At 41.5% G+C, this 18,380-nt stretch overlaps 1 protein-coding gene across 1 annotated transcript in view; it reads left to right on the top strand.

The window, feature by feature from the left end:
• Nucleotides 1-18,380, top strand: part of KCNMB4 (potassium calcium-activated channel subfamily M regulatory beta subunit 4) — a 53,189-nt gene that overhangs the window by 20,189 nt on the left and 14,620 nt on the right. The window contains exon 2 of the mRNA XM_045829666.1: nucleotides 11,704-11,831. Within this exon, the coding sequence (XP_045685622.1) occupies nucleotides 11,704-11,831 (128 nt within the window). The remainder of the gene's footprint in view (nucleotides 1-11,703; nucleotides 11,832-18,380) is intronic.

The following is an 18,380-nucleotide window of genomic DNA, read 5'->3' as shown; positions in this document are numbered from 1 at the left end:
AGAGTCTGCCAGCCACCGCTTTTTCCTGCCGGTACCCCTCCACTACTCTCCGTAGGCCTCCGACTCCGCCCCTCTTACCGGTCTGGATGTACGGTAGTCAGACTTCTGTTTGGTTCATTTCTCTCTGTTCTGGTTGTTTTTTTGTTTCTAAATTGTTGTTGTTCTTAGTTTTGGTTGTGGGAGGAGGCACAGTGCGTCTACCTACGCCTCCATCTTGGCCGGAAGTCACATTTTAAAAACATGTAGTACCTGACTATTTATTTAATCAGGGCACTGACCTCTTTTCCTTAGACTGTCAGATTAAAAAATAACAACAGCCAACACAATAGCTATCCAGTGTGAATGAGTCAAAATTACACCTATTTCTTGTCAGATTAGCAAAAATACACTATATTTTTTGGTGTGCTTCAGCATTTTAGTAATTAGTTTATGTGTGCCATGGAATGAGAAAAGTTTAAATCCACCGGTTTATACCTTCATTTTGCTGGAGTGCATCCTCAAGTAGCTTCCTGAGAAAGGGTGCATAGGAAAGACAGCTTAGATCTTAGGTATTGATTAGAGTTCTGTTTCTGAGAACAGAAACGCACTCTAATCAGTTTAATCAAAATGCAATTTATTATTTGTTAGCCAGTTCCCATAATTCAGTAAGGTCTGTACCTCCAACATCATTCCTTATAAGAAAAATAAACAATCAGAAAGTTTGTTCTGCCAAAATTGGTCATAGGTTTCAAGTACCCCCTGGCACACTGCAGAGTACTCTGGAGGGGTGTACATCCTAGTATGAGAAAAACAGGCCTAGATTAGTGGCTGCATATTAGGACGCATTGGGGAAGGCCAAGGTGCATTGGGAGTGCGAACTATTTACTAATGAAACTCATTTGCCTGCGGGGCCTGCTTCAGCCCCGTAAACCTGCCATTGCCGGCCTGCCATTGCCGGCCTGCGGGAACCTGCTTAAGCCCGGTAAACCTGCCAAACCTGCCTGTCTTAGTGGGTCAAGTAGCCCAGCATATAATGGATAGTAGGGTGACTTGATGTTCCATGTTCAGGCATTCAGACCTCACTGGCGCTCAGTAACAAACCAGTGGTTTTTCAAAAAGACAATAGTTATTTGCTAAAGAAAGCATGGATTTGCTTTATGCTCTCAAGGTTCTCTGTGGGCACCCTGTGTCCTCCGATATGGCACAGACCCCTTGTAGACTATTGGAGGCACTGGACCACAGAGGTGAATCCAGAGTGCTTTCTGTAGCCTGGAGCAGCTGGAGCGGATTCTGCTGCTCTGGCTGCCACTGGAAGCTGGTAGTGTTGTGAGTCACTGAATGATGGTTCAGAGTAGCAATCCCAAACATTGCTATATATTGGTGAAGCCATCTTTGGAAAATATACTCTGCCACAAATAGGAAGCATCAGTTTTTTCATCACTATCTATCGGTCCTGGTTCTAGGGGACTTGGGAACAGAGCTTATTGGCCTCATACAGAGATGATGGTTGTAATATTTCATTGAATATTTATACATACACACACACATTGGATTTGTGTATCTTACAGTGCACAATACAATGCACAAAAAATAATGTCATCAAAGAGGCATATCCAAGTGCATGCATGAGCATTTAACAAACTTACTTCATTTCAGGTTCTATATGGTTATGAGAGGATTGGCCATCTCAAGGAGTTTACATTATGACTATAAGCCACTGAGCAAATTTTTACGTGTACTGTACTGCCATACTTGTTACAAATAATAACTGTCGAGCTTCTTCCAGATTAAAACTTCTGGTTTGGGTCTGACTTCTATTTAGAATTGACCTTTACATTTGGTAAACAGTGTATTTTTATTTTCTAACTCTAAAGCTGAATGAACTATTTTCTCTTGAAAGTGGAATGTCGTTTCAAACTTTTCTTGGCTTTAATGATGTCACAAGTCTTAGCAGTCTGCTCAGATCCAGAAGTTAAGTGAATATTACTAAGTTAACAAAAATGCAGATGCAGTATTAACACATGATAACAAGCTGGAACTGAAAGAGCATTGGCGAGCCGGTGGAACACTCTGCAGGAGGCAGTGAGCAGCTTTTCAGAGCAACAGGTAAGAGGAGAAGAACAATTCTTCAGTGAGTGGTAGTTGAGGTAATTTGGGCATTTTCTGTTGCCATCCCCCACGCCCCCTGTGCGCTGGCACATTAGAGGACTCATTCTTTCAGAACATCCATGCGCAGAGTCTCTGCATATTGTGTTTCTTCTTGGAATGTCGCCTTCCAAACCCGTTCACTGAGAAGCGAATTGCAGGAAGACACAAATCCCAAGTCATCTCTTCTGTGAGGCCTCTCAAAATTTCAAAACTCCAAAGCCAAATCTTCATTTCCTCTTCTGTAATCCCAACACCCTTTGTGAATATGTCACTATTACTACCCTGTGTGCTTCTGGGAAGGGGGGAAGGAAAGTGGTAAGGAGCGAGTCATATCTGATGTTTGTTTCCTATCCAGTACTCACCAGTGGAGAGTGGTTTGTTGCCTAAATTATCATTTCTAAAATCCTGTCATTCTGAGGGGAAAGAGCCATTAAAAATGTAGATTCCTAGTCCTACTGAGTCAGACTGTCAGAGGTGGATCTTTCTGACCAGCAATCCACTGGTCTGTGGAACATGCTTTGACAAATACTCTTCTGGGCTGAGCACCAGTCTGTTCCTGCCCAGCCCAGGGAGCTGTCAGAAGAGCCCATTGTAGCTTCTCCTCTTCTTAGTCTTGCTCTTCATATTTGCTAGGCCATTTACTTCACCTTCAAATTCTTCCACAAGATTATTTTCATTTATCTTTAGGATATGGATATACATCCTGGAACCACCTGCCCTAGAACTTTTTTAGCTGATGTATAATTTCATAGTGTTTTTTCAGTTAACCTACATTCATAAGCTGTGTGTGTATACATGCTTACACATGCAATTAAAGAAGTCTTGAAGTATGTGAAACATTGTGGAGTTTATAAATGGCTCAGTTACACTTTCTGTTCCACAGAGCTTTTCTGAAAAACCAGAATCATCTGCTGGCAGGAGGGCCCCTTGTAGTATAGGCTTCCTCCGCTAGACGAGTGTTCCAGGAAAGCATCTATAGCCATGTACCAGCTGGTGTTCTTGTGAGAGGCTGTGTTTGGCTTCATTAAATTTTTTTGGAAGACTCTTTCAATGCTATTGCCCATTTCATGATGGGTAATCTATGAGTGCATCTGCCCACACTGTGCTGAGTGCTCAGTCTTTGACCAAAAAATGACATGACCCCTGTGCCCCACCCTCCCTATGCACTCGATCTTGTCCTAAGCAACTTTTGTTTTGTTTTCGTGGATGAAAAAAGTTCTCAAAGGGAAATGTTTTGCTGATTTGGAAGAGGAGAAACAAAAAAACCAGCAGAAGCACTAAAAGGCATTAAGACTGACGAGTTTAAGAACTGTTTTGAGCAGTGGAAAAAAAGTCTCAATAGGTGTATTGCATCAAATGGAGAGCACTTTGAAGGTGACTGAAGTTTAAACTTGTAAGAATAAATAGTTATTTATAAATAAATTCCATTTTTTCTAAGTTACAAATCATAGCTGACATGGACATGTCTTACAGGACTCCAGAAAATGGAGGGGTTTTGGTATGAAATGTAATTAGACCTGTGTTCTAGTAGGTGATGTTTTAAGAATTCATTTCTAACCAGTTTTACTTTGGAAATTATTTAATCAGCCAAACACATTCAAATACTGTGTCTTTCGATACTATGCTCCCTGCCCAAGTGAAGTCGAGAAAGAAACGGGAGAAAAAAGCCAATTTCTCATTTCTGTATCTTAGATAATGCCTGACATAGAACCCAGTCCCCAACGTTTAGTTAAATGGATCGTGTGTTTTGTGCAATGGTTTTTTAAAGTGACTCAGTAAAGGAAGAAAGTGAATTCTGCCTACTCTACCCACATGATTGAAACGCAATCCTTAAGACACTTATCACACAAAGAACCCACACAAGAAGGGTTCTATTAAAATATGAATCCACAGTGGCAGGGTGAAAAAGCATGCCATTATAAATCTTGACAAAACCTAAAATAAGATAGTGGAAAATAAGTAATAACAAGCATGTAATCAAAGGTTCCACATCCTGTGGTAGTAGTGACTTCCCTTCATAAACTCGCTGGAAGCCTTTGCCTCAGTGTGTTCAGAATGGCCCAGTTGATCCCGTCAGCTTCGCTCAGGCATGCAGAAGTCCATTTTTCCCCCTAAAAGGTAGACATTAAACAAATATATCACATGCCTTTTTTTCTTCCTGACTTTTTAAAGAAAGTCATTTCATGCAAGTTTAGGCAGCAAATGACAACGATTCTGGCAAAGGTTACTTGGGCAGTAGTGATTTTAGAAGTTAGGAAATGCTGCCTTTGCAAATGAAAAACAGAAAAGGTCAGGAGTTTCTCAGAGGGAACACTCATTGTCCTACATAACCAAAGACAATGTGTTTGCAAATTCACGACAATGTGTTTGCAAATTCACGTAAGTGAAATTACATCCATGGCACAAAAACCCAGCCCTGGAGCCAAACTGAGACCAGAGGGAACAAGCTGAGACTTACAATGCATTTCTCTGAGGGCAACAAAGGATTAAGTGAGTCTGCCTTGGCCCATGCTTCCTCAGGAGGACTATATCAGTTTCATTCCCAAAGACTCATTACACCGGTTCTCCAAGAGAGGGATGCAAAAGTCAGCTCTTCTGCCTTACCTCAACATCAGGGAACTCCAAAGAGAAAACTGGGAGGCCCCAAAGGGAGGGACCTGGGAGGCAGTGTTGTGCAGTGGTTGAGAACACTCTGCAGTCTGAATTGCAGTTTTCTCAAACACCCCCTGCCCCTCCATTTTCTCATCTATAAAATGAGGGCGATAACATTTGCTCATCTGGATTAAATGAGAGTCAGATTAATGCTTGACCTATAGTCAATGTCAGCCATGATGATGATGATGATGATGATGATGATATGTTATACATTATTCTTTGTGCCCCCACCCCAAAGGGGAGAGATTCATGATAGGCCTATTATTGCATTATAGCTGTATCGTGATAGAGCTATTATTGGATGGTTGTCCATCAGCCTTGGACAACCTAGAAAGGAAAGGAGTTTCAATGACTGAATTTTTCTTTTTCATTTTTTTCCCTAGAGTACTGTTTTGAAATTTCATTTATAGCTTATTTTAAAATTTAAAAAATCTACACTCATCCCCTTAAGCAGAATTGAGAAGAGATCTAGGAGGAGTCTGAGATTGGCTTCACAGAAATTTTAAAGACAAACCAACTAGAGAATCAAGATAGAGGAAAATGAACAATAATGATTTTTAAGAACATAAAGTTTAGCCCTCAAAATATTTTCCTTTCAAGGCGACGTGAGCTTTAAAAGTTGCTAGAGTATTATCAGTTCATCAGTTAATCTGATACCCTTTGGGAAGAATGCAGTCCATGAAAAGAATACCTGGACTTTGATCTTGGGTCCTTTTCCCCAGTGAAAAAAGTGCTTTGCTTCCAAAGGTCCATTCACACTGGCTCAAAGTTTCCTGAAGGCAAAAAACGTTTCTTTTATCCCACATAAAACCAGGACATACCTGATACAAGCTGGACATGCTCAGTGGAAGCTTTTGTCTGACTTTTTCAGGAACACGTGGGTGTGAGTCTCCTGGTCACATCAGAGTGACTGTCATTGAGAAGAGGACTCAACTTGCAAAATTTTAAAATCTGTGTTAATTATACTCGGTTGTTAGTTGTTAGTCTCTAAAACGTTCACCCCTTGTGTGGAGTCTACCCACTGCAGAGAGGGCTGTGATGAATTTTTAGGGTTTCACACCCCACAGCTTCTACCTCCAGATCGAGAAATGTCTCCTTCCTGCGCGAAGAGCACAATCAGCTGACACCCGTTCTCCCTTCATAAACTAATTTACCATGGTATGAGAAAGAAATGCCTTAGTAGAAGGAAAAGAAATGTCCAGCACATTATTGGAAATAAGCAATAGAAAAATCAGGGTCCCCTTCTGAACATTTCCTTAATACGAAGTACAGGCCCCCAGGAGAGGACCCCCCACGAATGGCCTTTTTTCTGGCTGGACCGGTGACTCAGTCACGCTTCCCAGCCGTATCCCCAGCAGGCAGGATCTCTTCTGGGAAGAAGACTGCAGTTGTGTTTGTAGCCCTTCCTTCTGCTGGAAACTTTCTTGGAGTACCTCCAAGAAGAGAATCATGGAAATGCAGAGTTAGAAATTATTTGGGAGACCGTACACATTAGAAAAAAGTGAAATCCAGAAGAAGGACGTTGTTTATTCAAGCCCAAATGCCTAACAAACAGTAGGACTGGAGCCCTATCTGATCGTCACCATTGCTTCTAAGGCCCCCTGCTTTATGCTTTGCAAAAACTCAGAATGCATAATTTTACAGGAATTTTCAGTGTCTTACTGTTATGAATAGAAGTGGGACTATATATGCAGAAGATAAATATGCAGTGACTCAGTCATTCAATTACTGTTTGCATAATGTGAACTTGCTATTTGAGGCTGTGCAACCTTTTGGTGTCTCTGAGGGCCACACTGGAAGAAGAAGAGTTGTCTTAGGCCACACATTAAATACACTGTGACACGTAACCATAAAAAAAAATCTCATAATATTTTAAGTAAATTTACGATTTTGTGTTGGGCTATATTCACAGCATCCTAAGCCACATGTGGCCTATGAGCTGCAGGTTGGACACCCCTGCAAAATAACCAAATTTACTAAAATTTAAAATGTGTTTATATTGTTTATTTTTTAAAGTGTTTAATAACTGTAAAAATAACTTTGTTATCTGAATAAAAATATACCTAGGTATGTTGTTATTTATTTTAGTATGGTTGCTATACATTTGTTGTAATAGTTTCAGGTGTACAATATAGTGATTCAACATTTTTATACCTTACAGTGTGATCACCCCACTAATTCTAATAATCACCTATCACTGTGCAAACTTATCACAGCGTTATTGACTGTGTTCCCTGTCCGTTTTTACCCCCCACCCCCACCCGCTTCCTTCTGGGAACCGTCTCTTTGGTCTTTGTTTCTATGAGTTTGTTTTTGTTTTGATTTGTTTTGTTTGTTCATATTTTGTTTTTATAAGTTCCATATATAAATCAGATCATACAGTATCTGTCTTTCTCTGCCTTACTTATTTCACTTAGAATAATATTCTCTAGATCCATCCATGTTTTTGCAGATGTCAAGATTTCGTTTTTTATTGCTGCTGTGTACTATTTCATTTTGTGTGTATATCTATAGTATATATGTATATGGCTGTGTGTATGTGTGTGCCTATATGTGTGTGTGTGTATATCCCATCTTCTTTATCCATTCATCTGTCCGTGGACACCTGAGTTGCTTTCATATCTTGGCTATTATAAATAATGCTGCAGTGAACATAGGGATGCCTATATTTTTTTCAATTAGTGTTTTTGGTTTCTTCGGATAAATACCCAGAAGTAAAATTGCTGTGTCATTAAGTGTGTTACTATTAGTTAATTCTACCCACATTTTGAAACTTCACTATTTCCAGGCATAGGTCTAAGTGTGAAGATACAGAAAAGAAAAAATAATAGCCCTTGTTCCAGCTAGCCATTCAGACAAGTATGACCCTGTGTGACTCTCGCTGTGATGGTGAAGGGTACCGCACCTATGGCCACACAAATGAGGGGGGCTTAACTGCAGAATAAGAAGTGGAAGCCTCCCCCAAACAGGTCACATCAGAACTGCATCCTGAAAGAAGGGAACTAAGGAAAAGGCATTAAAAGGAGAAAGAACAGCACGTGCCAGACAGGGAGCTGTGACAGCATGTGGCAGATTTGGGGAGTAAGAGCTTCTATGTGGCTGTGTCCCAGGCCTAATTGAGGACAAGGACAGGCAGGGATCAGATGAGCTTTTTACGTCATGCTAAAACGTTCGTATTTTACCAGAAAATAATGGGAAGGTTTTGATACAGTATGTGCTCTAAAATAATATGACTCATTATACTATGAGGCTAAAAGATTTTTTTTTGCTCCTTAAGATCAGAAACCTTGGTAAAACATCTGAGAATACAATATGATAAAATCACCAGAACCTAATTCCAATTATAGAGCTGACAGAAATCTCAGTATCCTCATCTGTAAAATGGAGATCGCTATAGGCTTGTTGTGAGAAGTTCACGAGTTAAAGCCTGAGAGCATTTATTGCAGTGTCTGGCACATTGTAACCACTCAGTAACTACAAGCAGGCATTGCCTTCATTGTGATTGGCATCATTAGAAAAGACTGAATTGGAGAAAATGGATGAGAATACTAAGGGATAATTTTAACATCTAAAGTTAAGAGTAATTTTCCGATTCTGCTGAATCTATATTGCTTAGAGTAATAGAGTCACTTCAGAGCGAACTACTTTGTCAGAGGCATGGCAGGAAAAGGCACTGGTTAGCAAAATGCACTGATTATGTGCTTGAGAGGAACTTTTCTGCTGATTTCGTTGTCCAAGAAAATGTAAAAAAAGAAAACTAGACTTTCAGCTTTTGAGAGCAGTATCTGAGGAGAGTACATGCTTGATTTTTTCAAGAGAGAAGAGGAAAATATTAATGTCCATTGAAAGAAATTGGAGGTAAAACTAACTTTTTCATTTGCTTCCCTTTGTTGGTTGGCAGGCTCTCAAAAGGAGAAAATATGCTTTTAGTTTGCTATTAGATTGTAAATAGCTGCTTACAAGGTATCTTTATACTGTAGGACTGTAGGTTAGTTTTTCACTGTATTTTGTTATTGGAATGTTTTTTGTAATTGTGCCAAATTGAAAATTTGAAATATGCAGCAGGTCCTCGAGTAATGTCATTTCACTCAATGTTGTTTCATTATAATGTTGATATCATAGGGACTTAGCTCTTGTTTATATCAATTAACCTATGGTAAAATTAGTGTTGCTACATGTGGTTTGGTAGAATTCCAAGAACCTATTAATGATATTAAGTGAGGACTTAGTATATTTTAGCTATTTAAATTTTGGACTCAACAACCATCAGCAATCGTATTGAATAGAAGTCTGACAACTACGGAATTAAAGAAATTACATCCATCCAGACTGGTTGGAGTGGTGCAGACACAGAACACACTGGTCCCACATCCATGTGTGGTGGATAAAAATTTGGGAGGAATATCTTGGGAGTGAAGAGTCCCATCCCCACACCAGGCACCCCAGCCAAGGCTTCTAGTGCCAGGAAGATTAATCCCCATAACTTGTGGCTGCAAAAACCAGCAGGGACTGAGTAGAAGAAACTTCTGGAATCCCGAGCAGTTCCCCTTAAGGGACCCACACACGTATTTATTCAGACTCACTCCCTCTGAGCTCTAGCAGCAGGGTAGCAGCTTGAAAGTCACCAGTGGCAAATAGGAAAGAACTGAAGTGCCTGGCATCAAGGCAGGAGCTGAGGAATAGCTTTCTCCCAGACAGAAAAGCAGGCAGAGGTTATTGTCCTTTTTCTGAGCCCTCCCCAAACAGAGCCACAGAGCTGGCAGGTGGATCTCATATCTGAGACTCCATCAACGTAGCTTACACTTTTTGCCCTGCCCTGGAGATCCCCTGAGACTCCATCCCACCCAACTTATGGGCCCACCCAAACTGTTAATTGTGACTTTTCTATATGAATGGCTGGTCTTGACTATGCTTCACAACTTCCTAAATACTCTCAAATAAGCAACAGCCAACTTCAGTGAGCCCCCACTCCCATACCTCTTACTAAGTGGCCCCAGGCCCAGCACTAGCAGCACCCAGGCTAGATTCACAACTTGACTTCACCTGAGAATCTCCAAGCCCTACACAAGTAGCAGCCATCTCAGATTGCTTTATAGCTCAGGCAGGGTGGCCCCAGGCAGAACACAAGTGGGGGCTGACCTTGACATGAACCACCTAGGAAACCCCAAGGCCAGTGCACCCAGTGGACAGCTATAGACCACATTAGAGCACCACCACCCTGCATCTGCACAGCTGATCCTCCATGGAGGGCAGAGGTTGGTGGTCAGTGGTCATAGCTAGTTCTTGCAATTTGAATGGCCAGGGTAAATCCTTGTCATTGACCTGCCAACAGCAGTCAAGGCTCAACTACAAGAGGAGGGTATACTCAGCACACTTGGTGGGCACACCTCAAGTACCCAGCTTGGGTGATAGCAGAGGCTGTGCCACTGGGTCCTACAGGATACCTACTACATTAAGCCATGCTATCAAGACAGGAAGTCATAGCAGCTCTACATAATACATAAAAACAAATACAAGGAGGCTGTCAAAATGAGGAGACAAAGATATGTGGCCCAAATAAAAGAAGAGACAAAAAGTCCAGAAAAAGAACTAAATAAAATGGAGATAAATAATCTCTCAGATGCAGAGTTCAAAACACCGGTTAAAAGGATGCTCAAGGAATTTGGTGAGGACCCCAACAGCATAAAAAAGATCCAGTATACACTAATTGAAATGAAGAAAACTATTAAGGGAAACAACAGTGGAGGGGATGAAACCAAGAATCAAATCAATGTTTGGAACATAAGGAGGCAAAAAACAACCAATCAGAGCCATAAGAAGTTTCCCCCCGAGAAAAAGCGAGAATAGTGTGAGCAGTCTCTGGGCCAACTTCAAGTGTTCCAACATTTGCATCATAAGGGCGCCAAAAGGAGAAGAGAAAGAGCAAGAAATTGAAAATCTATTTGAAAAAATAATGAAAGAGAACTTCCCTAATTTATTGATGGAAATAGACATGCAACTCCAGGAAGCTCAGAGAGTCCCAAACAAGATGGATGCAAGGAGGCCCACTTCAAGATACATCATAATTAAAATGCCAAAGGTTAAAGCTAAAGAGAGAATCTTAAAAGCAGCAACAGAAAAGCAGTTACTTCCCTACAGGGGAGTGTCCATAAGACTGTAAGAAACCAGTTTATTTCTCAGGAGATTGCTCCACTCAGCAAAGCTATCATTTAGAACTGAAGGGCAGATAAAGAACTTCCCAGACAAGAAAAAACTAAAGGAATTCATCATCACCAAATCATTAGTATATGAAATACTAAAGGGACTTGGTTAAGAAAAAGAAGAAGATCAAATCTATGAATAATAAAATGGCAATAAATACATATCTGTCAACAATTGAATCTGAAGAACAAACTAAGCAAGCAAGAAGAACAGAGATAGAATCATGAATAGAGAGCATTTTGATGGTTGTCAGATGAGAGAGAGGTGTGGGAGAAAGGGTGAAGAGGTGAGGGGATTAAGAGGGACAAATAGGTAGTTACAGACTAGCCATGGGGATGTAAAGCACAGTACAGGAAGTGAAGTAGCCAAAGAACTTACATGCATGACCCATGGGCATGAACAATGGTGTGGGCATTGCCGGAGGGAGTGGGTTGTGCTGGGTAGAGGTGCAAAGGGGGGAAAATTAGAACAACTGTAGTAGCATAATTAGTAGAATGTAATTAAAAAACAAAAAATAGAAGGATACATTTTATGATATATGAATTGCATGTCAAAAAATAGTCAAAGTCTCCTCAAAAAAATTAAATTTGGCTGTATTAAAAATTAGGTAAGTTAGAAAGATTTACTATCTGCAGAATGCCATCTCTCTCTATAAAAATGGACTATATTTCCATATTCTATAGAATAACAGGTTTACTTTTTGTTGTTCTGTTTTGTTAGTGCTCCTATATTCCTCCCTGTAAGAGAGAAAATCAGAAGAACTTGGAAAGTGTCATGAATTGGCAACAGTACTGGAAAGATGAGATTGGTTCCCAGCCATTTACTTGCTATTTTAATCAATTCCAAAGGTAAGCCAATATTTACATGTACTTATTAAAACTGTTTGTAGTCTTTGTAGTTTTATATTATGTAGTATTACATTAATAAGTCATAGGTTGTGCTTTCTTGAATATACAACGTGGAGATTTCTTTCCAGCATGTAGTTAGGGGAGCCCCACCTTGCTCTATAGGATGGAAGGCATGTACAGAATCTGCAGGCAGAGAGAGAGGGAGAGAGAGAGGGAGGGAGGGAGGGAAGGAAGGAGGGAGAGAGAGAGAACTTCTGTCATAGATCTTACTCTCTGGATACACTAAGAAAGTGCCTTTAGGTAGAATCATTCTATCCTAGTAGTGTTCCCTGCTAATTACAGATTAATTACATAAGGTGAACAACTTTAAGATTCAAGTTTATCAGAGCATTGTTGACTGCATCAAATATCTTTCCATTTCTTTTCTTTTCTGATGAAGTATGAATAAAATGAGTCCATACCATTAAAACTTTATTTGACTTAGAAATCAAGTTATGCCATATAGTTATTGCTCCTTGGACTACAGCACTTCAGTACCCACCCAGATTAATCATGGTAATTTATTCACCAAACTTGAGTATTTACACCACCTTGCTGCACATCTCCATTTGGATGTTGCACATTTATGTCAAACTTTCTTTTGCTCCAGGGATTCCTCTCCTAGAAAATAGAACTATCATCCACTGATTTACCTAGACTAGAAACCTTTTGAGTGATTCTTAATTCACTTTGCTTTTTTTGTACTCTATAACCTGTGTTCACCATTGATTGTACCCCTGTGATGGCTGTTCTGTGCCTGCCCTGGTCCCACTGTCTTAGTTTGGATTTACATTATTTCCCAGCTCCACTGATGCACTAGTGTTCTAGCAAGTCCTTCCATCTCCACCCTGCCCCCACTGCAAACCATTCTGCATGCCTCTGTCAAGGTAATCCTTCTAAAACCTCAGACTAATCAGGTTGTTCCTTCTTGTTTTTGAGTGAAGTCCAAATATCGTGGCGTGGCCTATGTATCAGGTACCTATTGCTGTATGACAAAGCACTCTAAATGTAACAGCTTACTACAACAATTTATTATTTCTTACGATTTTGTGGGTTGTCTGGGAGGTTCATGTATTGGTCTCTCCTGGGCTCATGAGCAGTCAGATGCTGGCTGGAATAGCTGCTTGGCCCACAAGGCCCTCTTCTGCCATGTGCCCAGCACTCGAGGCCGGCTCAGATGAAGAACCTTGGTTCCTCTTCACCTGACCGCATCCTCTAGTAGGCTAGATCACCTTCCTATAATATGGTAGCTTCGTATATATTATGTGAGATCTATCTATATATTTATATTCGATACATATATACCAAACATTTGTGTACCTAGTATTATAATATTGATGTGTTATAACATTGATATGTTATAAATGTATCTAATAAATTAAGGCTTGACAGTGTATGATACTTTAGGGTTATAGGTTATATAATAGAGAGTGGTGAATTTGTAAACTGGAAAATAGCGTGGAGCTAGAATTCTAAAAGGTCATAAATGCCATACTAAGGAGATGGTCTTTGCTATACGGACAATGAAAATTTGTAAAAAGTTGTGTTTTCTTGAAACCAAAGACTGATGTTAACTAGACCTCTGATTTAAAAAGTAACTGGTGTGAGTGCTGAATGTGTAGTGGGAAGGAAGTGGAAATGAAAGGCAGGGAACTCTAGCTCAGTGATGGGGGCATACGGAAAGTACCGAGTGAAAAAAAAAATAGCATTTTTGAGTGGCTCTGATGTACCAATCATTGCAAATAACATTTTGGTTAGAACACCAAATTTCTTGCAATAATTCAAAGTCCTAACCCCATTTAACAGATGAGGAAACTGAGGCCCAAAGAAGTTAAAGAATTTGTCCAATGCATATGGCCATTAAGTGAAAAAAATGGAATCCACTTAGTCTGATTCCCAAAACCCCTCTATTAACCATCTGCTGGTCCTGATACAGCATTGTGAAAGCCTAAGCAAGAGCAGTGGAAGTGGAAGGATCTAAAAGGCCGTGTGCCAGCAAGACATTTTAGTTACACTCAACGAACCCGAATGACAATGTAAGTGATGAGGAAAAGGAAGGTGTCAAATCTGACTGGGTTTGAGAAAAAGACGGCCCAGCTCTCACTATGCCGAACTTGAGAGACTCATATCCAGAAGCTGCTTGAAAAAGTTAGAAATGTAGACTTCTAATTCAGGAGTGCAAGAGGTCAGCACCAGTGTTAATGCAGATCTAGGAATCTTTGGCACACAAGCTGTAGCTGAAGCACAGAAAAAGAACACATACCAGAAACACACAGAGAAGAGAAATACGACAGCATCTTGAGATCATCCACACTTAGGTGTAGGGAGAGAAGATGGGGAAAGTGGTCAGATGGTGAGAGGAAGTCAAAACAGAGTACTATCTTGGGAAAATTTTAAGGGTTTTTTTTTATTGTTCAGTTACAGTTGTCCCACGTTTTCCTCATTGCTCCCCTACCCTGTACCCCACCATAGACGATCCCTCGCATTGTCTATGCCCATGAGTCCTCTGTTCGTCTTCCTTTGCTTGCCCCTCCCCTTCCAAGGAGAAAGGGGTGACCCAGAAGGACTCCTGAGCAGCCACAGTTAGAAGTCTGGTGGCGATCATGGTGAAAGCAGCTTAGGTGCAGTCCTAGGACACAGGGTCAGAAATCATTTTATATTTTTCTCAGGTGAGAGTGTGAAGGCGTAAATGCGGAGTCCTCTTTCAAGAAGCTTTCCATGGCCAAAGAAAAGAGCGTGGGAGGAGGTGAGGAATTGAGAGGGAAGGAGGCATGGATAAAGAGGAGTGAGCCTGCCACCGACTAACACTGCTGAGAAAGAGAGAAACGCTGGACATAGGTAGTAAACAAGGCAAAATGGAACACACCCTGAAAACAGTGACATAGGATGAAATGAAAAGGTTAAGAAGTAGGGATATTGTTTCTGTGAGGCAGGAGTGGACCAACAGAATAGGCCCCCACCCACAGTCAGGAGGACAGTTGGGTGTCGAACCCGTGAATGTCTGAATTGGGCGATCTGTGCTTCCAGCCGGTGACCAGGGACCGGCTTCAGAATGCAGGCGAGCTTGACTTTTCTGATGGAAGCAAACAGGGTGCCCCGTGCCATGGGCTGTCCTGACTGACTGGGCTTGGTCTTCTTCTTCTTCTTTTATTTTAAGATTTTATTTATTTATTTTTAGAGAGGGAGAAAGAGAGGGAGATAAACATCTCCATGAGAGATGTCAATTGGTTGCCTATCACGCGTCCCCAACTGGGGACTGGCCTGCAACCCAGGCATGCGCCCCAACCGGGAATGGAAGCAGCGACCTTTCTCTCTGCGGGACAACACCCAGCCAAGCCACATGGGTCGGGGCTGGTCTTGGTCTTCTTAATAAACTTCCCCTCACTCCCATTCAGATGCCGAGTTCTCCAAAGGCTGCCTCCCCCAGACAGGGTTGCCTCCTAGGAGGGCACAGAGTCTGAATATCCTCAGCACCCAGTCAAGGACTGTTCCTCTAGAACAGTGAGAACTATCTGGAAAGCGCTAACCCTTCATTCTACACCATCTCTTTTAAGTTTGGTAACAGTAAAGTTAAGCCCATCATACTTCCCTCAGAATGGATACTCATTCCCGACTCATCACTTCACTGTCTCATCCCCAAACTGTCAGGGTGTAGATAGACTGGGGGTGGTCTGTCACAACCCAGCAGCTCTCGAGACACGGTTTGAAGTGACTCCAGGAAAACAGACGATGGGAGTTTGGCTCTTTTACCCTGACATATGAAGAGGAAACAAGAGTGCTGGTTGGAGGTGTGGAGCATGGCAGCTCCCTTGTGCCGTCTTCTCTCCGCACACGTTTTAACTACTGCTAAACTGCTAAATGTGAGACAAAGATAGACTTACTGTAGAGACTCCCAGATGCTCGCAATAAGATGAACTTTATATTTGAAGTAACCTTTAGGTTTCACTCACGTGCGGTAAATCAGGGAGAATAGTTGTCAGGTAGTTTCCATTTTCAAGAAAAGGATATTTTAAAAGTTGAAGACCGATAGTGGAGTCTTCGCTGTCCACTGTTTAAGCCTCATTTAGGAGAGCCACCACAGGAATAGAAGCTGCAGCTGTGCCTGCCGTGAGAGGCCGGTCCCCACACAGCCACCCCGCTGCTGCTCCCAGGGAGGCTGCCGGCTTGGTAGGGCCAGCGCTGGCCGCTTCCATTCCTGGCTTTCTCTCCTGACATTCCAGCTCTTCGTCTCCTCCAGTCTTGGGCTCTCGGTCTCCTCCTTAATGTGCAGGTTTCTATTTCACACATTTTCACACAGGTGAAGTCACACTTACTGCTCCCTCTACCATTTTTATTTTTTGTCTTTTATCCTTTCCCAGGCTTTTTTTTCTCAGCAAAACCTGAATTATACCCCATTACTGAGTATGTTTTGAAATCTTCATTCCAGTGCTGGAAAACTTCTCTGTGGCCTGTCTTCTCACACAATTCTCCTCTTTGTCTTTGCCTTAAATGGCTTCCCCTTGAAGGACACGTGTCCCTGGAAAATGATTACTCTTCAATTCCTTTCAGATCTAAGGGTCAGGAGGAGCGATCAGTCTTTATTTTTTCAACTTTTCCACTAATGGGGAGTATAGTGTTTTTCTATATAGATTTACTTAAAAAAAAAGAATTTATTTATTTATTTTTAGAGAGAGGAGGAAGGGAAGGAGAAAAACACCAATGTGTGGTTACCTCTTGCATGCCCCCTACTGGGGACCTGGCCCGCAACCCAAGCATGTGCTCTGACTGGGAATCGAACAGGCAACCTTTTGGTTCATAGGCTGGTACTCAATCTGCTAATCCATACCAGCCAGGGGGAAATTTACTTTTTTAAGCTTTATTTTATCCTTCTGAGTTTACAGAATGCCCAGAGCAAGCACACACACTCTCTAAACACACAAACCCAGCCACACCACCAGTGAAGTCTTGAATTCATCCCAGGGTTCAGTTCTTACTATTTATTTCTCATCCAGGTTGTTGAAGTGATCTTCAACTTGTCTGCCACCTTTGGTCTTTCTCTTGTCTGTCACCCACATAATACTAGATTTTGTTTTGCTTTATTTAAGCCTCTCTTTGAATTTGACACAAACCTGATTCAATATTTCTGTCTTTTTACTGTCCATAGGATAAACAGCATGCCCTTCTGATCCCAACTTCAACTTCTGCTATTTCAGTATGTGCCAGTCATGGGGAAACAAACAAACAAACAAAAACTGCATGAAAAAACAGACACGATCCTTGCCTTGACGGAGCTTATAGTCTCTCATCGCACCATTAGATAGATAATTACAGTGTAGGGTAAATGCTATGAAGTAAAAGCTGAGGATACAACTCTGAGATATTAAACAATGCGGAGAATTTCAGAGGCCTGTCTGAGTAAATTATAGTTAGGCAGAGACCAGAGGATGCCTCTGAGAGTTAGGAAGAAGTGAGGGGAGGAGCATTCCAGAACGAGGCCACACCATGCACGAAGGTTCTGAGCCTGCTGAGGAACTGGAAGACCAGCGGGTCAGGAGAGCTGTGAGTGAGGGGGTGGTATGAGCATTGCTGCTGGGGAGAGTAGGCAGGACTTAGTTTCTTGTAAATGCAGTCAGCAGCCAATGATAAGTTTTAGGTAGAGGGGTGGTGACATCTGATGTACATGTTTAAACTTGTGCTCTGGCTGTTCCTGTGGCTTTGGATTACTATCTGTTTCTCATGCACATCGATGCCTTTGCTCCTGTGCCTCTCCTCTTCCCTCATCTGGGGACACCTCCGCCTTTTACCCACCTAGGAATCAGCATACCACAGTGGTGATAGAAGGAATCCTGGACCCAGCGGCCCTCTGCTGTGTGTGTGGTCTTGGGAACATTGCTTTAACCTATCTGTGCCTCAGTTCTCTGGGGAAGGAAAAAGTAATAAGGGTGTTGTGAGGTTACCAGTGAGACAGTGTGTGCCTAACCTACAGTAATTTCCATAAAACTGTTCGCTATTATTTCATTACTGTTAATAAGATTTGCCTCAAATGTTGCTGTGTAACCTTCTCTCGCCTTTTCAGGTAAAATTAATGACTTCCTCTTCTGTGCTCCCACACTTTGGCGGTTGCTTTTAACACTGTTACAGAGTTAGCTGAGCACCTACCTTTCTCCTTTTCCAGATTGTGAATTCCCTAAGGGCCACCATGTGGCCTCGGGTATATGGGTTTACATTTCTCCTGTACCACTGATCAGCTCTATGACCTTGGGTTAATTGTACGACTTCTTGATTTTGGCTTCATCTATAAAATAACAGTACTATTATCTGTCTTAAGGGATTTTTTGGTTAAGGATCATACCTGTACAGTAGTGAGTACTTAGTAAATGTATGCCTGTTTCTTCCCTTGTTCTCTAAATTTCTAACAACTAGGGCAGAAATAACTAATCAGTGAATAGCCAGGTTATTCACAGGTTTTCACAGGTTGGAAGTTGAGTGGGGTACTGAATTGATAAATAATAGGGATTTTATTAATGAGGA

This window comes from Phyllostomus hastatus, unplaced genomic scaffold (genome assembly GCF_019186645.2).
Source record: "Phyllostomus hastatus isolate PE091 unplaced genomic scaffold, TTU_PhHast_1.1 phas_scaffold_93, whole genome shotgun sequence".
In the NCBI taxonomy this organism is placed as follows: domain Eukaryota; kingdom Metazoa; phylum Chordata; class Mammalia; order Chiroptera; family Phyllostomidae; genus Phyllostomus; species Phyllostomus hastatus.
This window is presented reverse-complemented; position numbering and strand designations above follow the sequence as displayed.